This window comes from Anguilla rostrata, chromosome 7 (genome assembly GCF_018555375.3).
Source record: "Anguilla rostrata isolate EN2019 chromosome 7, ASM1855537v3, whole genome shotgun sequence".
Lineage (NCBI taxonomy): Eukaryota > Metazoa > Chordata > Actinopteri > Anguilliformes > Anguillidae > Anguilla > Anguilla rostrata.
Genome location: NC_057939.1, coordinates 53,999,217 through 54,016,593, shown reverse-complemented (window position 1 = coordinate 54,016,593; position 17,377 = coordinate 53,999,217). Strand labels below are relative to the sequence as shown.

The window sequence follows — 17,377 nt, the reverse complement described above, 5'->3', positions numbered from 1 at the left end:
ATAAAACTCATGTCCCAACCTTTCTTCAAGCTGCTGAACACAACCGTAAACTTGCCTCAACCCTCAGACTTACCGTTTCCCTAACCCTAACCCTAGCTGAACCCTAATTTGAGCCCTAAACTCTAATTTGAAGCCATTGGTACCATTGAAAACACCTGAAAACCCATTTAAAATGGATGGAAAACAAGGTAAATATCATGAATACTATAATTTAAATGCAAAATCATATGTATGAGGTCATTTAAAAAAGAAAATGTTCTCCCTAAGAAAAACATGCATGTATTAGACATTTGTATGGTCATGGGTAGACATGCTACTAGACATTTTTTTTGGTTCATTCAAAATCAATAAACTCATGTCCCAACCTTTCTTCAAGCTGCTGAACACAACCGTAAACTTGCCTCAACCCTCAGACTTACCGTTTTCCTAACCCTAACCCTAGCTGAACCCTAATTTGAGCCCTAAACTCTAATTTGAAGCCATTGGTACCATTGAAAACACCTGAAAACCCATTTAAAATGGATGGAAAACAAGATAAATATCATGAATACTATAATTTAATGCAAATCATATGTATGAGGTCATTTAAAAAAGAAAAATGTTCTCCCTAAGAAAAACATGCATGTATTAGACATTTTGTATGGTCATGGGTAAACACGCTACTAGACATTTTTTTGGTTGATTCAAAATCAATAAAACTCATGTCCCAACCTTTCTTCAAGCTGCTGAACACAACCGTAAACTTGCCTCAACCCTCAGACTTACCGTTTTCCTAACCCTAACCCTAGCTGAACCCTAATTTGAGCCCTAAACTCTCATTTGAAGCCATTGGTACCATTGAAAACACCTGAAAACCCATTTAAAATGGATGGAAAACAAGGTAAATATCATGAATACTATAATTTAAATGCAAAATCATATGTATGAGGTCATTTAAAAAAGAAAAATGTTCTCCCTAAGAAAAACATGCATGTATTAGACATTTTGTATGGTCATGGGTAGACATGCTACTAGACATTTTTTTTGGTTCATTCAAAATCAATAAAACTCATGTCCCAACCTTTCTTCAAGCTGCTGAACACAACCGTAAACTTGCCTCAACCCTCAGACTTACCGTTTTCCTAACCCTAACCCTAGCTGAACCCTAATTTGAGCCCTAAACTCTAATTTGAAGCCATTGGTACCATTGAAAACACCTGAAAACCCATTTAAAATGGATGGAAAACAAGGTAAATATCATGAATACTATAATTTAAATGCAAAATCATATGTATGAGGTCATTTAAAAAGAAAAATGTTCTCCCTAAGAAAAACATGCATGTATTAGACATTTGTATGGTCATGGGTAGACATGCTACTAGACATTTTTTTTGGTTCATTCAAAATCAATAAAACTCATGTCCCAACCTTTCTTCAAGCTGCTGAACACAACCGTAAACTTGCCTCAACCCTCAGACTTACCGTTTTCCTAACCCTAACCCTAGCTGAACCCTAATTTGAGCCCTAAACTCTAATTTGAAGCCATTGGTACCATTGAAAACACCTGAAAACCCATTTAAAATGGATGGAAACAAGGTAAATATCATGAATACTATAATTTAAATGCAAAATCATATGTATGAGGTCATTTAAAAAAGAAAAATGTTCTCCCTAAGAAAAACATGCATGTATTAGACATTTGTATGGTCATGGGTAGACATGCTACTAGACATTTTTTTTGGTTCATTCAAAATCAATAAAACTCATGTCCCAACCTTTCTTCAAGCTGCTGAACACAACCGTAAACTTGCCTCAACCCTCAGACTTACCGTTTTCCTAACCCTAACCCTAGCTGAACCCTAATTTGAGCCCTAAACTCTAATTTGAAGCCATTGGTACCATTGAAAACACCTGAAACCCCATTTAAAATGGATGGAAAACAAGGTAAATATCATGAATACTATAATTTAAATGCAAAATCATATGTATGAGGTCATTTAAAAAAAAGATGTTCTCCCTAAGAAAAACATGCATGTATTAGACATTTTGTATGGTCATGGGTACACATGCTACTAGACATTTTTTTTGGTTCATTCAAAATCAATAAAACTCATGTCCCAACCTTTCTTCAAGCTGCTGAACACAACCGTAAACTTGCCTCAACCCTCAGACTTACCGTTTTCCTAACCCTAACCCTAGCTGAACCCTAATTTGAGCCCTAAACTCTAATTTGAAGCCATTGGTACCATTGAAAACACCTGAAAACCCATTTAAAATGGATGGAAAACAAGGTAAATATCATGAATACTATAATTTAAATGCAAAATCATATGTATGAGGTCATTTAAAAAAGAAAAATGTTCTCCCTAAGAAAAACATGCATGTATTAGACATTTTGTATGGTCATGGGTACACATGCTACTAGACATTTTTTTTGGTTCATTCAAAATCAATAAAACTCATGTCCCAACCTTTCTTCAAGCTGCTGAACACAACCGTAAACTTGCCTCAACCCTGAGACTTACCGTTTTCCTAACCCTAACCCTAGCTGAACCCTAATTTGAGCCCTAAATCCTAATTGAAGCCATTGGTATCTATGAAAACATCAGAAAGCCCATTTAAAATTGATGGAAAACAAGGTAAATATCATGAATACAATAATACAAATACAAAATAATATGTATGAGGTCATTTAACTGAAAGTTTCCTTTTTGTACTGTTTTTTCACCAGTGATGAGGAGATTCTCTGGACATTTGTGTTATGTCAAGGGCAATGTTAGAGCTCTGTGGTGTCCGGTTTTTTTTTTTTTTTTATATCAGCAGACAGTCCTTTAGAGCCAGTCTCCTGTCTAGGGGAGCCGCAGGGGTGTCGTGTATGTGCAGCGTAGCATCAATGCTGCAGTCCCTTTGTACATTCTGTTACCCTGTTGGATTCTTCGCTGTCGGGCCCGTGATCTGGTCGGGGGGGGGAGGGGGGGGTGGTGGATATGCTGCATGTTCGATCACCGAGTGTCCCACTCATGAAAAATAACATTCGGACCTTGTCATCACTCGTCAGACTATTCCAGACTTAGACTCTAGCAATCATCCGTAAGCACACCCTCAGCAAACAACAAACAGATAGGTCCATACAGAGAACGTCCTAACGAGCATACTGTTCACCACCTTTATTCAAACAGGTACAAAAGACAGGGTTATGCATTTAGGCTGACTCCTTGACACAGCACTACATTCAGATGGAAACAAAACTTGATGGACTTAGTTCCTGTGGGTAATCTGATGGTGGTGATCAGAAGTGCTGCCGGTTTTTCCTCCAAGAGAAACGGCTGTCAGCTGTTCTCTGGTTCTCTGGAAGTGGAGGGAAGGCGGTCCCTAACACCTGGAAAGGGGTATCTTCTGTCAATCACTCCCACTTGACCATGATGAAAATGGGAAGTGGGATGTATTACAATTCCCACGTCTACTTTTGAAGCTTCCTTTGACTACAACAGCCAAATGGTCAATTACATGTCTGACATCTCTGAGAATCCTAAAAGATTATTCATAATTGAATAGCTGTCATAAGGAAGCTTGATTTGAAATTCAATTAAATGATGGTGTGGGTGTGTGTCCACTCTTTTTTAATAGTAAATCTTTTTTACATTTAAGCAACATATATGTTTTAACACACTAAACATTAGTGACCTGGAGATGCTCTCTTTCTAATGAATATTTTACTTTAATATATCTAGCATAGCTAGCCTACTATATGATTTACTGGATAAGTGCTTTGATATGACTTTCCAGTCATATTTATTAGGTCATATGCATATAGAGAGTAACATGAAATATTGTGATAAGCAAAAAATATATACAAACTTCACTGTAGTATTGTTCATAAAAAAGATACTACTACTACTGCTAATACTACTAACAATCACAATAATAATAATAATAATAATAATGACTGCTGCATGAATGGTAATGCTTTTTCATAGAAAATCAACTCTACTTGTTTAAATGGTGTGTGTGTGTGTACATTAAATGCATTTGTGTCATTCTTTCTATGATATCATCCATTCTCTAGCTACCAATGTGTGATGAAGTTTAGTCATGATATATGATCAGCATGAATATTGCAAATAATACATTTTTAATACACAAAACTGCTTTGATAGTCGTTGTTTTCGGCAAGTCCTTGTCGTCCCTCAGGTCACCTTTCTGTCTACGTCTGACTCGGAGGTCTTCACTTTTTAGTCTTTACTGTGTGGCCTACACTGAGAGTCTTTACTGTAAGGTCTTTACGGTTTGGTCTACACTGAGAGTCTTTACTGTAAGGTCTTTACTGTGAGGTCTTTACTGTGAGGTCTTTTCTGTGTGGTCTACTCTGTGAGGTTTTTACTGTGAGGTCTTTACTGTGGGGTCTACACTGTGGGTGCGGTGTCTTCACTGTAGTGTCTACACTGTGGGGTCTCCATTGTGGGGCCATCACTGGGGGGTCTTTGCTGTGAGGTCTTCACTGTGGGTCTACGCTGTAGCATCTTATCTGTGAGGTGTTCACTGTTGGGTTCTACACTGCGGGGTCTTCACTGTAGGATCTACACTGTGTGGTCTTCACTGTTGGGTTTTGACTGTGGGGTCTTCACTGTAGGGTCTTTACTGTAGATTCTACACTGTGGGGTCTTCACTTTAGGGTCTTTACTGTAGGGTCTTCACTGTGGGTGTGGAGTCTTCACTATACTTTCCTTCACTGGAAGGTCTTCACTATAGGGTTCTTCACTGCAAGGTCTTCACTTTAGGGTCTTTACCGTGGGGTCTACACTGTGGGTATGTGGTCTTCACTATAGGGTTCTTCACTGTGGTGTCGTCACTGTGGGGTCTTCACTGTGGAGTCTTCATTGTGCGGTCTTCACTGTAGGGTCTTCACTGTGGGGTCTTCACTGTGGAGTCTTCATTGTGCGGTCTTCACTGTAGGGTCTTCACTGTGGGGTCTTCACTGTGGAGTCTTCATTGTGAGGTCTTCACTATGGGGTCTTCACTGTGGGGTCTCCACTGTGGAGTCTTCATTGTGAGGTCTTCACTGTGGGGTCTCCACTGTGGAGTCTTCATTGTGAGGTCTTCACTATGGGGTCTTCACTGTGGGGTCTCCACTGTGGAGTCTTCATTGTGAGGTCTTCACTGTGGAGTCTTCGGCATCACAACTTACTCTCATAAGTTACAGATGCTTCCGTCATGAACACCAAATCGTTACTGCTTTCAGGATTACCTTTAATAGTAAAAAAATATATGTTTATTTATCGATGTGATAGAACAAAGAGTGATACATTAAGTTTAAGTTGAAACAGGTAATGGGCTAGAAACTTGAGAGTAGAACTTCTATTCATGCAGTATGTCTAATCTAGGCCTTCATGCATTATACTTGCACTAAACTCACATTATATAGAAGTACAACAACAACACATATTCAGTTTCAGAGCAGAACTGAATAAATGGTTGATAATTACTAAGTCACAATTGTCAACACATCCTCAGAGAAAATATATTAGCTTCACATCCAAGCAAAGTTACTTAACTATAGCAGATGATAGAGACATCATAAGCTAAGCCACAAAGACATCATAATTCCATTTTGGGAGACAATGCAAAAATACCAAGTCTAACTGGGTCCAGGCCAAGTGAACAAAACTGTGCTTGGCTCCAGTATAGGTGTTTCAGCCACCCGTTTTAATGTAAGCAAATGGTAACAATATGGTTAAAATATGAAGCCAAAAAATTTTTTCCACAAGGAAAAGTAGTTGCAATAGCTGTTTTTTCTTTGTCTAATGTCTCCCTATATGCCGATTTGTTAAGTTATTGTGCTATTTGGACAAGACAGTAATATGTGGACGAATCAGGGACAGTTTGCATCACTACCGAGTCACTGTATCTCACACGCTTACTGGATGACTGGACTTCCTGTCCCTACTGCTCAGTCTCCGGCTCCAATTTGTACAACATGGCAGCACCCACAAACTACACTTCCTGGGCTTCAAAAATGCTTTTTTGCCAAACCCATGGAAAGTCAATGGGTGACATCACAGTGACTTTGTCCATATTTTTCTACAGTCTATGGTCCAGGCACTCGTTAATGTTTATTGTTCCTTTTTTCAACCTCTGTGCACAAGCCCCCTAGTGGCCAGAATGGCGGCAACATAAGATTGCTAAACTCAGACATTCAATGCCCCTTTAATCAAACTATAAGTGGCGACAACAAGCTCTGAATTCTACCTTTATTAGAAGACAATACAGGGCAACTATATTAAATACAGCCTTTCTAGGTGCCACCATTGTAGCATAGGTCATCCATTTCACAAGCACCCCCTTCCTACAGTATCATCTGAAACTATACACCCCAAGTGTGACACACTGGACAATAGCATCTATCTGAGAGGTCAAGAAAATATGTTTTCACCAATACAAAGCTTGTATTCCATCATAGCAACAAGATAAAGCCAACAATAGCCCAAAGGTATATCAGTACAGCCATGAAAACTGCTGCTCACTGAATAGTTAAATATTGTCAATATCTGCGACTAAATATGGAATAAATATACAACCTTACCATTGGTTTTATGCATAGAGATGTCCCTTTCAAGATTGAGTGGGCATATATCATCTTGGACAATTCGCATGTGAAATATACTATATACACTGAAACACACACTAATATACATAGCTCAGCATTACCAAAAGTTTTGCCACATCAGTGCTGCCTTACGCATTCACCCTGTGGTAACAGTAAAAGACATGCACCCGTCATCGTAATCGTTGAGTTCCATCATTTTTTGGAAAATGTTATTATTCTTGAGAACATGGCTAAGTCATGTGTTGCTAATAGACCTAGCTGATATTGTTTTCTGGACTAAGTCAGAAGAGGAGAACGGCAGAATTGGTTCTCTGGAGGAGGTGAATGCCTATGAACACAGATAAGATTTCATCCTTGATGTCTAAGTGTTACTGTTCAAAATATTTCGGTTACATACGTTTTTTTAATAATTTTTTTTTTTAGTTGAGTGTCTTTAAATAGGTTTGCGCTATTTTTTAAGGAAGATATTTCACACTGTAGTGTAAGTGCTTGTTTGTAGCTCAGTCATGCTTATGTTTCATGCACCAAATTTATATGAAGCTGGAACATCGACAAAACTGTTCGGTAAACGGTGGAATATTGTTTTAATGTCGTCCCATCCCCATGCAAGAAAAATTACATACTGTAGAGTACAGAAAAACATACGAGAGTTAATGATTACACATTTAGGTATGTGTGCCACAGTGTGTCAATATTTTAGCATTATTTTAAATCTGATATTAATGTTAAATCTTAAGGGGCAAATTTACATGTATTATAATAGACAAAAAGCATTTTATTCATTTTTGAATCTCGAGATATCTTGGCCCCTGTACTGATGGAAAGATAGTTATTCCCATTTGAAAGTGATGCAAAAGTTAGTTTCTTAAGACAAAATAGTTGATTTGTAGGCGAAATATTGATTATGTTATGATTTACAGAAATGCACAATTTAAACATTTTTGATAGATTTGGAGACACTAACGGACACCACGATACTCTGCTTTCATTTTGCTTAATAGATCTTTAGTGGTTCTCCATATCACCCTTAGATATTTCACACTTGTGGTCAAGGAATTTGAATCCAGGACATGCATAATTTAACCTGTTTTATATATGGTATCTCTCAGTACTTCATTGCAAAGTAAAAATGAACTTCATTTTTGCCACGACAATTGCATTTGTGTCACTTCATAAATTATAAAAATAAACGAATCTAAGTTAATACTGTAAATCGTACGCATGCCTTGCTTCGTTTAAGCCATTTTTCAAGTCTCTGTGATACGCGCACCTGGAGTTACGAAGCTTTAATTAGGGTACCCCCTAAATGGGCAAGGATTGGGCAGATTTGGCATTCGCGTGAAGGGGTTAGTGCGGCTATACAATAAACTCACTCCCCTCGCTTGATGGAGTTTCTGATTGACAGGGAATAGGGCGTAGCTGCTCACCCTCTCCTTCCAGTTTACCTGCGGCGGGGTCTGTGCGCTTCTGCAGCAGTCTGGGCCCCGCCAGCCCGATGCTCAGGGCCCCGATGGGCGCGGTCACCAGTATGGCCAGGACCGCCACCGTTAGCACCGTCATGCCGTACTTCTCCAGGACGGGGTCCCCTTTGCTCCGGGCCATGTCCAGCGCCTTGGAGCCAATGGCAGCCTGAACCAAAATGAAAGATCAAACCCAAAAAAAAAAAATAATAATAATAATAAATGAATAAAAATAAAAAACCAAGCCACTGGAACTCCCAGAAAGCATGTCTTAATATACAAAAAAACACTTCCTTGTGTTAGTACCTTTGTGTTACTTTCGACAGATTTTGTGCATAAGTCACTACTTTTGTATTACAAATATACAAAGTGTTACAATGGGAGACAGAATCTGCTGAAAGTAACACAAAATGTGTCATCCTCGACTAGACATGGAGGTGCATTTAAAAATGACACTTTATGCATTGTTTTTAGCATATCTGGCTTGAGAATGCAGAACACAACGAAGACAGGATTTCATGGTTATATCTTTGGGTTAGTAACTCTTTCTAAGGGGCCTATCTGGTGCTTTTGCATATGGAAATTATTTTTTGTTGCTCTGCATGCATTGTGACACCTGATATGGGTAACATCCAAATTCTGGTAATAATTAATTTCTGTTGAATAAAGCCAGGCGATATTCACAAGTGTGGGAGGAATGAATGAATCACAGTTTAACAGGAAAACACTTTACAAATAAATAGAAATGTATGCATTTGATTTTATCTCATTAGCTTACCGCCCGATTAATTTAGTATGTTCTCTGTGTAAAAGAAATACAGATGGACATCTTGCATTCTGGCGTGATAGCGCTTAATGTTACCTGCACAGTTGCTTTTGGGAGCCAAGCCAGGGTGACGAACACTTTCTCCTTTACGTTAAATCCGGCAAACAGTACCATGCAGTAGGTGAAGAGAACGCGCACAGCCAAGCCAATGGTTATAGCAGCCATACCCAGCCCTGAGAAACAAGGGTACATTCGGATTTTGTTCCAGGTGAACAACAAGTATCCGGAAGAATACTGCGTGCCACACTGCACAGCGAGCTGCTATAATATTGTTTTAACACAAATGTGCAAGGCCATTTTTAATCACGTTAAGCTTCATCACCGCATTCGATATCTAGGCTTTTAGAAGCTGTGCCTCTTACAGGTGAGGCAAAATAAATAAAGCATATTTACTGACTATATCACCCAGCCAAATGTCAATAAAAAAATATTTTGTCAAATGTCAATGGACACATTGAAAATTAATTCCAAAATCTAGGGATTTCTGAATTTTCTGAAATCCTCACTGAATTCTCAATTTTATTCTCAAAACATTCTTATTATAATAATTTGCACAAGGACAGTGATACACTGCACACAGATTTAGCAGGTGAAGATGAATTAGTCATTGTAAGGTTGCAGGTGCGGTACCCAGGTGGGGTAGGGCTATCGCATTGTGAGGTGCATTTCCCAGTTGTGGCAGGGCTGTAGGGCACCTTTAAGCACAGTAGTCCACCTGCGCTGCTTCAGGAATTCTACAGCTGCATTAGTGGGTCATATATCAAATGCAACCTTGGCAATCATCCCTGGGTAGGGCATTAGGTAAACAAATAAAATGTATAGTGCTGCCAGCTTTTTTTGATTACCATAAGTACAAGGCTACCCACACTACTAATGTAAAGGAGAAGAGGACTGCAGCAACTTTTTTTTCCTTACCAACATTGCTTCAGTGAAAGCTAACGGCTCAAATGCAGTTCCTTTTTTCTCTTTAAGGGTGGCTGAACTCTTTCATTCGGCAATTTGTCTTTTTATTTCCTGTACCTTGGCAGAATGGCGAGGTTGAGCCAGAATATTATTTGTGTTTGGCCTTTATTGTACAAAGCTATGAAATGTCACAAAAGCTGTCTGCAGAATTACACATCATGCGTTATGGCAATCGTTGTACAATGAACACTACACCGTATGTAGTGTCTATTACCCAAAGCTTGAAGCAAGATATGAATTGTCACATATTTATCAATCATTAATAAACATTTGTGTGGGCATTACAATTCAAAGGTGATTTTATCTCAAGTGACGTCATGTGCTTCTTCACATTTAAAAATAGAATTTAATTTGACATTGGTCGTTCTATGTTTGAGGCCTTCAGCATTTGGTCGGGAATAATTCTGAGAGCTGTGTTTCTATTTTAAAGCGTATTGCAAGGCCGTGGGTAAGTGCTCCGTCTTTGCAGTGTTTCTGTGGCGTAGGCAGATGTCTGAATACAGCCAGCCCAACAAAAGGCCTTGGCCTTCAACTTGTTTATTCCCTGGGCTATTACTATAACTTACAATACAGCACTGCTTAGCAATCGCTTATGAAACTCCCTGGAAGGCTAGCTGTCTTACGTCCCACAAAAATACCTCTCCTCTCTGTTCCCCACCCCTCCTCTACTCCCTAAACATACAGAGGTCTTCTCAGTACACACAGTATTAAAACGGGTACAGCAGCTCAACTTCACATCTCTCGCTTACTTCACTTACTCACTCTATTTAAGTCTCACCTGGGTGGTCGTTTGAGCCATGTGATCCATGTATTCTGTAGATGATTGGACGGCCACGGCTGGCTGTGGGGCGTGTGAGTACTCACCCACAGTACTGAGCTCCAGTGTAGACACTGTGATTTCAGCTCCGATTAGCCCAAAGAGCAGCGGCTGGAAGATTTCCCAGGATAACCCAACGACCGCTGCCACAGGAGCCTGCGAAGTTTGGGACCATATATAGTGCCTTGGATGACCTCATATAGCTGTGGCTCCTCAGCGAATCGTGTACAGTGTTCCCCGAAGCCCTGCCACTGTTCCCAATTTTATTTTCCCAGTTTGGCCATTCTATCATCCAGCAATTTATTTGGCTAAACCAGTGTTAACCAACCCTGTTCCTGGAGATCTGCCATCCTGTAGGTTTTCACTCCAAACCTAACAAAGCACATCTCCTTCAACAGCGAGAGATCTTGTTGAGCTGCTAATTAGTAGACTCAGGTGTGCCAAATTAGGGTTGAAGTGAAAGCCTACAGTATGGTCGACCTCCAGAAACAGGGTTAGTGGCTGACGCATTCATAAACGTACAAGTGTTGAGAAATGTACAGGTAAAATAGCCCGGAGGCGTTTTGGTGAGATACGCCATAGAATGGTGACTGAGAGAATGAGACACAGACACCATATCATAGGGACTGAATAACTGACCAACCTTTGCCCCGCCCCAGGCTAGTCCCGCCATGAAGGACATTACCAAGGCGCACAGTCCACCTGCGCCGGAGAAATTGGCAATGTGACTCACGAACACAGCAAACACAGACAGGCCAAGGAGCAGGAAGCATCGCTTCCTCAGTACGTGTTTCTAAAGAGGGGGGGGGGGGGTGGAGAGGGGAGAGAGGGGAGAGAGGAGGGGGAGAGGGGGAGAGAGAGGGGGAGAGAGGGGGGGATGAGGGGAGAGTGAGAGAGAGAGAGACGGGGAGAGAGAGAGAGAAAGTGTGGCATAAACACAATTATTCAGTCAGGTACACAAACTTAAGTATTAATGTCATGAAGTTAGTTGCATGAACAATGTATGCGCACAAGTATAATATTCAAAATGCACACATTCTTGCACAATGTTATTGAGAAGGTAATGAAACACAGACACATAATCATAAGAAAGCAGAACATTGCCAAAGTAGAAACTTCGTCTTACTTCGTCTTGACTGGGAAAGAATTTGATGAGAAACCCGAGGACCATCCCTGCGATCATTCCCCCGATCACCTCCAGGACCCCCTTTCCCAGGTTGTACCAGGTGGACCCTGTGAGACACGCCCATACGTCATCTGAGTGGGTCACCTGAGTGGGGATCTTATGCCAGTGAAGCGAGAGGGATTGTTCAGTCATGTGAAGTCAAGACTTCCTGCATCTATCCCTCACAATGTCAACAACAGACGTTCTAACCAGTAACGTATCTGAAATGGGACGTCTGACACGATCAGTGACACCATTGTTTTGGGAGGTGCTAAATGAAGATACGACAACAATCTTCTGTCCCACAGACAGTAACATGAAGCTTTATATTCAGCTTACTAGCGTATGATATTGTAGCGTGACGGAGTAGAAACACGGTTTGTAGTAGTCCTATTCAGTTTATTATGTTTCATTAGAACGCACCGCGATCATAAAAAAGCAATAAAAAAGTTAATGTGTACAAAATATTTAAAGAACCTGGAGCATTGTATTTTTTATGCCATTGTTCCACTCTTGTTCCCTTAATTCTTTTCATTTTTAAGGGTACTTAGATGTTTTTTTTATTTATTATTTAGATGTTTCCCTATTCCAGAGAATATTTTCGTTACCCTGGGTTTGCTGAAATTTCACTCTGTGACTCTATATGTACCTGACCCAGGCCACTGGAAGCCACTGGTGTACCTGGTACACAAACATACATATATTAGTGCTTCTGCTATTTTAGTCCCTCTGCACATAAACCACAACTGCAAGAATCTACTGCAGGAACGGCTGTGCCACCAAGCCGTCGTCACATAACTTCACCACTAGAGGGAGACAGAAGACTAATTCACTCTCTGCTATTCTTGCTGTTGGAAAAAAAGAAGATATACAAGACTTTCAGTAAGGAATGATGGGCTCACATTGTATGATGTATGATTCCACTTTCCCCGCCCCTTAGCAGGTAACTGTTTCCAGACACCCGCAATCTTCCCTTTGTGTGGCAGTACCTGTGGAGAAGGCCATCCCCAGGCAGGTGGAGAAGCCGGTAATGGCCAGGATGTCGTCGAAGCTCCCAGCAGCCATTAGCAGGGTAGGGATGCCCTTGTCCACCCCGTACCCGTCCTTCTGCAGGAGAAGCATGGAGGGGACCACCACGGCAGGGGACACTGCGCTCAGCACAAACCTAGAGGACAGGACACAAACAAAATACATAAATAAAAAAATATTAGCATCCTTCACTCCATCACAGTTTCTGCACTTTTTTTATTTGCTGCATATTAGAGATTGAGAAAGGGACAGAGTAAGAGAAGGGAGAAAGGGACAGAGTAAGAGAAGGGAGAAAGTCTGTTCGCTTTACCCCAGGATGAAGCTCCACATCCAGGGCAGCCCCATCAGGAAGTGTGAAACCACGGCAACTGTGGACGCTTCTATAGTGCAGGGACCCGCCGCCACCCGGAGACAGACCGCCTTGAGTTTCTTCAGCGCCTGATTTAAAACAAATAGCATATATGGATTTATATGTGCTAATATATGGATTTATATATACAGTACTTATATATGGAGTGCAGCTATTAAACACTGTCCTTATACAGGGTAACATGTTCAGCGTTAAATCAACTTCCCTGTTAGACTCATGTGTACTCTGTTAGAGTTGAACGAACACTGGACATTTTACAGTGTAATGTTCGCAAATTGTGGTTCCATATTAAGTTGATAGTTGTAAGATTTATTACTTTGGCAGCTCAGCTGAAAAAAACAAAGAGCCCACTAATTTATACTCCTGCCGTTCTCACGCACAGAGCCGTCCAACCCCAGGCCGGCTCTGGTCAGGATAACCGCAAGTGCGACGTTCCTCAGCGCGGCCGACCATGATTGGTGGATGTAGATGCCGTTGGTGACGTAGGGGACGTTCCGAAGCACCAGGCCAGTCAACAGCATTCCTGCCAGTGCAGGAATTTAAACGGGATTTAAACCTGCACGACCCGCTCTACTTCCCTATAAAGCAATTTAACAACAAGTTCAACATGCTCAGTTGCAATCATAACTGTGCGTAACTTTGTGAAGAAAACCAAAGGAACAAATTAAAAACGAATGTGAGCAACACATGGTAAAAAATTAAAAAAAATAAATTATAAATAAAAAAACTGCAATGTACCAGAAGTGTACCAGTTCAAGGTCAGCCTGTAGGACTTTGGACTGCAGCGATAACCATAAGCAGCACAATGAAGATATCATCTAATAATTATCCTTTCTGATCGTCATGGAAAACAAATAAAAAAGGTATATCCTCCAAGGAACTGCCAATTAAATTGGCCATGAGTCTCCAGTTTTAAGCTCAAGAACCATATTGTTTATTATGCTGAAACCTACACTACAAGGGACATTCAATAAAAAATAAAATAACCCAAGACACATATATTGTGTTAAATAAATAAATAAATAAGTAAATAAATAAATAATATTCTTTTTCACTTAAAAGTGCAATAACCAGACACAATGCATGGGAAAGCATCCACACTCAGTCACACTAATTTAGAACTTCATACTGAGGAGTCTAATCTAGCAATAAATAAAACATAATTTATAAAGAAAAACAATGTGCTGCAAATAAATGTTGGAAATGCTATAAAAGACGTGCTCAGAGAGCTTCAGGCAAGGACAAGGCAGTTAAATCTGCTTTCAGCAGGAGTTTTATTTCTCAGCAGGGTGCAGCTCTTACCGAGGAGGGGAGGGAAGGGGGGCAGCGTGGGGAACTGGATCAGCCCCACCAGCTTCCCCCCGCACACGGCACAGATGAACAGCATCACGATGCCGAACATGTTCCCCCCGGGCAGGCACTCCTTCTCCGTGACCGACCAGACCACCGCGAAGAGAACCGCACCCATCGTCACTGCGAGGAATGTGACTGTGTCAACAACTCAACCAGCCTGAAGCCGTTTTACACTTTCACTCCTGGTGCACACTGCATTATTATTTTCTCGTCTCCTAGCATCAGATTTTTTTTCAGTCAGACTGGCCACATGTTAGCTTGTACCCTCAGATACAGACGCTCAGTTTGCCCACCCAAAACACACAGGAAGAAACCTGGGGGGGGGGGAACCCATCCTCCTCTGGTCGGCTCAGGGTGTAGGGTGTATGGTCAGTCGGTGGGTGAGGGTACCTTTGGTTATGACGGTAGCCAGCAGGCCTGTTGGGGGATCAGGGCAGGAGGCCTTTAGCCTGTCGCAGCATGTTTGGACCCTGGAGCTGGTCATTCTTCCTGGGCATACAGGGCAGGAACCTCAGCCTGAAGAGCAGCCCACAGGCTGGTGATAAACAGACTGGTCCAGGAGCACTCTGCAGTGACCCAAAAAAATAAGCCAGTCTTAACAAGTATTTTTGTCTTATATTTAGACTTAAAAGCTTATTGGAAACTCAGCTTTAAGAGCAATCCCCAGTCTGGTGGTAAACAGACTGGTTCTGGAGCACTCTGCAGAAACCAAAAAAATAGTAAATCTTAACAAGTATTTTTTGTCTTATATTTAGACTTAAAATCTTATGCTTTTTTTGCTAAATGAGGCAAATGGATCGACAATGAGGTGAGACAATATGGCTCATTTCAAAATTTGCCGATGGGGAAAAAACTATTTCACTTGGCAAGCAAAAATGAACTCTAAGCAAGTATAGTATTTCTGCTTGAAGGGGAAACACTAAGCTCTCATTACACTTTTTTCTGGAGTGTTTTCACTATTACCGTGTTTTTCCCACCCTCTCTACAAAGTCCCTGACAGTGCTTACAGTTTCATATCGATGGGGATCGGTGTTGGGGTGGGGGTATTACAAATAAGGCAGAGCGTGATGTGTGTAGCACAACAATTTTTTGTGCAAAACTGCTACTGGCCTCTTCTACACTAAGATATCAAGGAAATCAAAATGGCAAAATTGATTTTAAATAAAGTGCAAATATGACCAGCACTTGTCTATTGATTAAAAAAAAAAAAAGAAAAAAAAGAAACCAAGCCTGCCAATAAGAACTTTTGTAAAATGAAATTAACTTCGGTGTCATTTTCAAAAAGCAACAGCCCGGGTCGTATTAATGCATTTACAGACAGCAAACAGGAAAGCACAAAAAACATTGATAAAAGCCCAGGAAGTGCCTAATGCATCCAGAATGCATCAAGCACAAGTTTCTTTCTATCCATCCGGAGGTTTTACTTTAAAGTTATGATTAAGGAATCATATTGGCCTTATGTACAAAATGTATTGACCGGGAAAGCTAAATGACCAGAGAATTCCAGTGCGTTTTTCCCAACATATCACCCCCATGCTCAGTTCACATAAATCATATATTTTCCTCTTCCAACACAGAATGGGTACACAGACCAAGATATGTGTATTAATTCTACAGGCGACAAATGAGATTATGAATTATTAAAGACAGGCTGTTTGTTTTTGTAGAAACAATGTTGATTAATGTCTATTGATTAAATGTTGATTAATGTGCATCATCCCTAACAAATAAGTGATTGAATGAATGAATGAATACATAAATAAATAAAGACCTATTTGTAGTGTTGCAATGATTTGTATTGTTGTCTAGTACATCAGTCTGTGCAGAAGTGTGTGTTATGAAATATGACTGCTAGAAATAATAACTAATTAAATGAAGTGAAACAGTCTTGCGTACTTGACCAAATAATACAGTAAAAATCATTCTCTTGTCTCTGTGCCACAATAAAAAAGTAACTAAATCAAACAACATGTTAAACATTCATCCAGATCCTGACATTTCAACCGAGAAAAAGATGGGCAACCACACGTTCTCAGAATGCTGTCAATACTCACAGACGTCCCTTCTTCTGTGGTTTCTACTCTATTGTCGAATCCTTCCTCAGGTTCTCCGTCTTACACAGTTGACTGCATCGGACTTTAGTCACACTTTTATTGTCTGTAGTTGTTCGTAAAAGAACTTTGTACCGAGAGCAGCAGTGGCGCACTTCATTTTCAGCTTCAATGCAGAGATGAATGGCCACTCTATTTGTACGTCGCGGATAGACAGAGTGAGATGGAGAAAGCAAAAAGTTGAGTTCTGAGGCGTTCATTTTACCTTTATTACAGGGCAAGTTAATTATTGATATATTAGTGGGGTGTTTGTGGTGCTTTCAGTGTAGCAGGACGCAAGGTAAAAAGCAAGCACAGTTCATATACAATATCTGGCAAGCAAATTATTTTATCAGTAACATGTATTGTCGCATTAACGACTGGGGTATTATACATTTAATTTTTTTGTGTTTGTGTCATGATAGTTTAAATCACAGAGATAGCCATTTGAAACATCTACATTTTATTTTGCTATCCATCTGAGTGAACTGAATAAAGTTTTTCATATAAGCTGTAGTCATAAGATTTTACATCAAAATTGGAAAAACAGGACATTTAATTGTTAAATGAAACGTCAATATAAATGTTTTTGTTTTTTAAAAGAATTGTCGGCCACAAAAAGTTTATTGCACTGAAGGGTATGTTTTTCATACACTAGTTTCATTGTAATTTTATAATTTCTCAGTTTCCTTCTCTGAAAACCTTTAACCCACTTCCTCCT

At 40.2% G+C, this 17,377-nt stretch overlaps 1 protein-coding gene across 2 annotated transcripts; it reads right to left on the bottom strand.

The window, feature by feature from the left end:
• Positions 1–3,131: 3,131 nt before the first annotated feature.
• Positions 3,132–16,838, bottom strand: LOC135260068 (sodium/hydrogen exchanger 9B2-like). Of its 2 annotated transcripts, none has more exons than XM_064345214.1 (12): positions 16,621–16,838; positions 14,957–15,132; positions 14,516–14,686; positions 13,594–13,736; positions 13,154–13,281; positions 12,804–12,979; positions 11,776–11,882; positions 11,293–11,442; positions 10,697–10,805; positions 8,906–9,042; positions 8,011–8,212; positions 3,132–5,224 (listed from the first exon to the last, which is right to left on the bottom strand). In XM_064345214.1, exons 2-12 carry the CDS (start codon positions 15,048–15,050, stop codon positions 5,154–5,156), a joined length of 1,488 nt encoding a protein of 495 aa, XP_064201284.1. In that variant the 5' UTR covers positions 15,051–15,132; positions 16,621–16,838; the 3' UTR covers positions 3,132–5,153. The 2 variants fall into 2 exon arrangements, with proteins under 2 accessions (XP_064201284.1, XP_064201285.1); XM_064345215.1 differs by having other exon boundaries at positions 8,029–8,212.
• Between the last annotated feature and the right edge of the window lie 539 nt (positions 16,839–17,377).

What these genes read in the sequence shown, in the direction of transcription:
- LOC135260068 (XM_064345214.1), bottom strand. Translation starts at nt 15,050, where the DNA reads ATGACCAGCTCCAGGGTCCAAACATGCTGCGACAGGCTAAAGGCCTCC. An exon ending in GGGGATGGCCTTCTCCACAG is followed by an intron (nt 11,883 to 12,803) that starts GTACTGCCACAC and finishes CGTGTCTCACAG; the next exon opens with GGTCCACCTGGTACAACCTG. An exon ending in TCCCAAAAGCAACTGTGCAG is followed by an intron (nt 8,213 to 8,905) that starts GTAACATTAAGC and finishes ATTTTGGTTCAG; the next exon opens with GCTGCCATTGGCTCCAAGGC.